The sequence below is a fragment of the Labrus mixtus genome, chromosome 17 (assembly GCF_963584025.1).
Source record: "Labrus mixtus chromosome 17, fLabMix1.1, whole genome shotgun sequence".
NCBI classification, from domain to species: domain Eukaryota; kingdom Metazoa; phylum Chordata; class Actinopteri; order Labriformes; family Labridae; genus Labrus; species Labrus mixtus.
This window is the reverse complement of record NC_083628.1, coordinates 21,763,951-21,769,802: the sequence shown is the minus strand read 5'-3', so window position 1 is coordinate 21,769,802 and position 5,852 is coordinate 21,763,951. Positions and strand designations below refer to the sequence as shown.

The following is a 5,852-nucleotide window of genomic DNA, read 5'->3' as shown; positions in this document are numbered from 1 at the left end:
CATTCTGCTCTGTTTTCTTCTTCAGGGTTCACAATGAATGTGGTGGGCTGTTAATTAAACATCCTGTATGAATGAAGGTCCATCAGTAAACCCTGGAGGCACACTTTGAGACTGATTGTACATCCTTATTTAATATTTCCTCACTCCTCATGTGCATCTCTGGTGGGAAGGAATAAGAAAATATTAAGGGAGAGATGCATGAATACTACTCATGAGACCAGGTATGTGCCCAAAGAGTAATTAGCAAAAGCAGCCAATCACGAGGCAATAGAGCAGGCTCAGAAAATTGTCATTTAGGGGGGAAAATGAAACATCTTGCCTTTTGCAGTCCTTGTGAGTTTTGCAGCCACCTTAGGGTCCTTCAAACACTTGAAAGGTTGGAGCGAGGGAAGCAGTTGTCAGAGGTTTGCAACCTGAGTCCTTAGCACTCTATATTTTACGCTCTGCTCCCTCAATGTGCCGGTCCATTACATCGCAGAGTACAGCTGTGCTATTAATTGTAATCTGTTGTTATCGCGACACAATCATTTTCAAGACGAACATCAGAAAAATCTGGATTTAATGCAATAAATACGTTCTTTTATAAAAACAAGTGATGCTGTCACACCCAGCATGTTTACATTTCACCTGCTGGATGTAGGCCAGGGTGCATTCTCCATGTTTTCACAACATGTTAATGCAGTAGGATTCAGCTTTAGCTAGCTGTCAGCTTCCCTCTCACATGAATGAGTGCATATTTAGTGATGAATAAATACTTTGAGGGTTTATTTTAGATTCAGGTGTTGCAAACACAGGTATTGTGTTAAACATCAGATAGACAGGAAGAAGAAGCTCATAAAATAGCTAATATTCAGTCTTTGATTTTTGTTTCTTCAGTGCTCGTCCTGTTTTCTTATTCTAATTAAATGTTAGACCACATCTCTTCATTTCTCAAATCCTGCAGGTCGATCATAGAGAAGCAAGTAAGGTATCAAATGCAGCAGTGGGCTTTAGATTGAATTGACATATTTCTGACAGAAACACAAAACTTTTGGATACACTGGTTTCATATCAGTAGCTCAGTCTGTAGGGACCTGGGTTGGGAACCGGAGGGTCGCCAGTTCAAGTACCGGTGCGGACCAAATATGGAAGTTGGTCTGGTAGCTGGAGAGGTGCCAGATCACCTCCTGAGCACTGCCGAGGTGCCCTTGAGCAAGGCACCGAACCCCCTCCCCACCATCAGCTCAGGAGCGCCCACTGTGGGCAGCTCCGTCACTCTGGCTTCTCTCTCCATTAGTGCATGTCCATAGGATCCTGTTTCTGCATGTGTGTTCATGACTTACAGAGTGTAAAAACTGAAATTTCCCCTTGCGGGGATCAATAAAGTTAATCTTATCACGACACTAATAATGTTAAAACGTGAAGGTGTGGGCAGCCAGGTGGCGCTACAAGCGCTACAACATACTTTTTTCTTTCTTTTCTTCACTTAAAAACTGCCCCGAGAACAAAAGTGGAACCGGACCCTTCCAGGACAACAGCTTGTAAAAAAGAGAATTTATTTATTTGAATATTTTCTGCACCACTAAAATCACAAACTAAAAAAAAGAAAAGAGAAATCACAAACTAATAAACATGAAAAAGAAATTGATCAAACAACATGATTGTCTTCACCACATTCCAGACGCTCCTGTATACAAAGACTAGACAGAGTTCAGTTTCTATTCAATATAAAAACATAGACACAACAACAACAACGTGATTGTCTCTGGCTGGAAGCTGATACAAAGAAAGAATACAAACTGCTGACTCGTCATCTTTAAGAGTTGAACTCTTTAATCCAGACATCTCAAACTTTCTTCACAACCCTCACAGGAGCCTGACGTTATTCTCCTGGTGTTCGTCTCCAGCTAACCTACAGATATATAGAAATTCTTTACAGGCACCTGTACAGCCTCCTACTTTATGTGAAGTGCACCGACTTCACATCAAGACAAAAAGTTCAGTGAATCTGTTGAAAACACAGACATCTTTCTAAAAACTATTTCATTTCATCGTTTGTTGTATGGTTCTTTTTATCACTAAACTGTGTGTTCTTCTGCCAGTGAACAGTAAAGTACAGTTTGTTTATTTTAAATCTGATCCAACACAGGAAATACAAGGCACTTGTCAATATGCCGCGTCCCAGAATGCACACATATTTCACAATTAAGTGTAAATATAAATGATCAACAATGAATGCGAAGGTGTAAAAATCAATGAGAATAGACTTGATAATGAATATATTCACTAACTGGTTTGACATCAGAGCAGCTGCACGGAGGTGAAACAAAGTACACAGTCTGAAGTACTTTGTAAGGTAAAACAGATGCTTCCCTCTGTTAGACAGAGAGGGTATCTCACAATCCTTTGAAAATCTTTAAAAGGATTTCAAGAATTCTTTAAAGGTGTTGAATTATTTGGATAAAAAATGATTTTATGTGATGCACAGAAAAAAGACTTTAAGCTCTTTTCACTGAATGATATCTGGGATGGCGACTGGCCATATTACCACACTCAGTTTGCCCAAAAAGTAATAATAATAGTCCATATTTGTAGTTCTCTTTGTAGCTGTATGTTCAGCACGGTAAGATGTTTTAGATTTTGTTTTGTTTTTATTAAATGAGGAAGAAAATATTCTGTCCTCTTCCACCCAGAGAGAATAAAATCAAATCATATGTACTGTATTGGTCAGAGGACAGAATATTTTTTACTTTTAGAAGTTTTTTCTAAATGTTTGAACTTCTTAACTACAAAAAGCATGTTTTACATCCTTCTGGGCTTTTTATAATCAGGTGTTTTTACTTACTTTTTTTTTTACTGTGCTTAGCTGTGTGACTCTAAAGTGACAGTAAACTGTGAGAGACAAGAAACTGTTGATGAAGTGTGTAAACATAAAAAAGTCCTCTGCAGACACACAAAAAGAGAATATTTACACTGAAATATCCGGCCTATGTCTTCAGATGTCTTGTGTGTTAAGGAGTTGTGTGTATGTAAACTGTATGTGTGGCCTAGAAAAGCGTAAGGTTTTTGTACAGATTGAAGAACATCGTGTACAGCTGTGGCTTTGAGTTCCCATCTTCTCTGGCAACAAGAAAATAATGTTTTTCTGAAGGTAAAGCTTCAGGTTCTGGTACCCGGGGAACAAACAGTGTCTGCTTTTAGTGATCGAGTGTGAGGAGTCCAGTCTTGTGCCTTAGATGATGTCCCTGTGTGGTTGCCATGCCTACAGCTCGGTGTCTTTGTATCTCTGAGGGTTGTAGTATCCTCTCTTGGTCTGTTCGGCCAGCTGCCGGCGGTACTCGGCCTCGTCGTCCTCATGTCCTCTGCTCTCTGAGTAATGTGGCCTGAAGGGAGTCTGCTGCTCGGGGTTGGAGCTGGAACTGATCACACACACACACACACACACACACACACACACACACACACACACACAACAATGATCCAACAGTTTCACCTTTTCTGTAATATTAAAGCTGAATCAGCTACAATATCCTAACAACAAAATGTCAGTTTTATGGTGTTACCCTATTGGCTGAGGACGGTTGAGGTTGGGTTTTGGCAGTTTTACTGGGACGGCGTAGATGTCTGGATGCTTCTGTGCGATTTCCAGCTGTGCAGAGAGAAGAGAGCAGACCCAGATATGTCAGAACATTTTGAATAAAACACTACAACACATCTAAACTCTACCTGGACACACAGGCTGCAAGTCATCTTTCAGGACTCTGGAGGTACGCACCGCGGTACAGGGGGTTACTATTCAATATAATAATCCTGTTAACAAAAACATAGCAGAATTTTTTGTTGAATAGCTTAACTTTATATATATATATTAAAAAATAGTCCTAGCATGTCTGAATTAAACACAGTTTGTAAATTCTGCTGCCAGGGGGCTAAAAGATGGCGTTGTGGCTGGCGGGGAATCATGGGAGTTCTCTCTGCTACTCCTTGATCTCCTTTCTAAACTGGCAGTAATGAGCTGCTGCCCTCTTAGTTTGAGAGTTAAGTTAAGTGTATAAATGTCTTTAAGAGGTTTATGTGAGTCAAACGATCTGAGTCATAGTTAACCTGACAGAGTGGGAGTCTGGAGTTTGTGTGGAAAAGTCATGAATCTAACTCTAATAAAAAACAAAAACACAATTTTCCATCCTTGTTTTCGGCATTGCTCGAAATAATAATGCTAATTTATTCAGCCCAAATGATGACAATAAAACCAAAACTGACTCGAGCATTTTCTGCCTCCTGCAGCTCCAGCATCCTCTGAGCTCGGGCCAAGTGGTCCATCTTCTCAAAAGCTTTGATCTGAGAGGAAACAAATCAAAGTCACTTCACATTTCAGCTTTCATGTTTACTGGAAGTAAACAGCACATCCACATGATGGCATGATTCATGAAGGAGTGATGGTTATTTGAAGGAAATGGCAGAACAGCGTGTTGACTGATGATGAGTAACTGTGGATTGAAGGGAGGGAAACAAACATTCAAGACAAATGTTGACACATTCAGTTACCTGGTCACCCGTTCTCTAGTTCATATTAGAGGCAAAAAGAGCAAAAGAGGGAAACAGGAAAGTCAAAATGATTTAATATATCATTCAATTATTTCACTAAATCAAGGCCTCTTTCTTAAATATTAAATATTTCTTAAACGGGAAACAGCAGATGAAATAAGTCAGAGTAGGATTTTTTTTTTTTTTTTAAAGTGGAATGAAAAGAAACAAATATGATGCCAACCTTGCCCAGGAAGGATTTGTTTGCAGGGTCTTCCTCCTCTGTCAGTGGTCGCTGCTCCTCAGGTGTTTGGTTCAGACGGCTCATGCTTGGCTTCAGGGAGACGGGAGGGGGAGCTGGTTTGTTTCCACCCGTTGCGTCACTGCTGATGGTGCTGCTGGAGTGGGAGTCGTAGCTCCTCGATGAGTCCGTCCGAGTCTGAGCCCTCACCTGTACAGTAGAGGACTGGTGAGGACAGTCGGGACCACTTTTACATTTTGATTGAACTGTTTGAGTTCATCATAGGAAAGGTTAGATGGAGTGATGTTATGTGGAGTTTATGGGAGGAAGAAAAAAGGGGGGACGATGGATCTCACCTTTGGGGGTTCAGGGACAAAAGAGGGGGGAGGGCTCGGCTCTCTGTGCGCCAGATCTCTGCTCCCTGACCTGAGACGAGCCCGGGGTTCAGGGTGAGACTTCTGAGCACACACACAGACACACAAACAGACACACACACACACACACACACACACACACACACACACACACACACACACACACACACACACACACACACACACACACACAGGGAGTCAAGGTTAGATTATGTAAACACAGTTTAAATGACAGTGAGTAAACAAAGGGGAGACATAGAGGGGTATGTGTAGGATACATAAGCTGTGTTTCCACTTCAAGGACAGAGAACTATTGAGGGAACTTGGTGCATTTTGTAAGAAACCGGTTTCTTAATTGAGTTCCAGGTACATTATTATAAAAGGTTACTGCTCCAGCAGGTAAAACTGCTTTCTGTGTTTAACATTTCTGATTGAACAGTGCTCCTTGATTTTTTTTCTAGCCATTTCTGAAAATCTGCAGCAGCATAACAATGTGTATTTTTGTTCATTATGTCCAGTGGAATAACTGAAGACAGAACGCATCAGATGAGCAGAAAATGAAGTCCAGGCCTTATTGAACATTTCTGCAGAGGACATCATGCACTGTCCTCCACATTGCCAACTGTTGTTGCAGCACAAAAAGAGCTCTGCACTGAGTTATCATTGTTGTATAGTCCCATACAAAAATGAGATGTAAATCCTGTGTTGATCTCCTGACCACAGTGGATGTGCAG

At 41.0% G+C, this 5,852-nt stretch overlaps 1 protein-coding gene across 9 annotated transcripts in view; it reads right to left on the bottom strand.

Moving 5' to 3' along the window:
• Positions 1–3,232: 3,232 nt before the first annotated feature.
• Positions 3,233–5,852, bottom strand: part of tjp2a (tight junction protein 2a (zona occludens 2)) — a 36,142-nt gene continuing 33,522 nt past the window's right edge. For 4 of the 9 annotated variants that reach the window (XM_061061513.1, XM_061061507.1, XM_061061512.1 and 1 more), the window contains 5 exons: positions 5,101–5,202; positions 4,733–4,969; positions 4,240–4,317; positions 3,543–3,628; positions 3,233–3,398 (listed from right to left, as the gene is read on the bottom strand). In XM_061061513.1, the coding sequence (XP_060917496.1) occupies positions 3,242–3,398; positions 3,543–3,628; positions 4,240–4,317; positions 4,733–4,969; positions 5,101–5,202 (660 nt within the window). In that variant the 3' untranslated portion in view covers positions 3,233–3,241. The remainder of the gene's footprint in view (positions 3,399–3,542; positions 3,629–4,239; positions 4,318–4,732; positions 4,970–5,100; positions 5,203–5,852) is intronic. The other 5 variants (XM_061061508.1, XM_061061515.1, XM_061061510.1 and 2 more) reach the window with 3 other exon arrangements.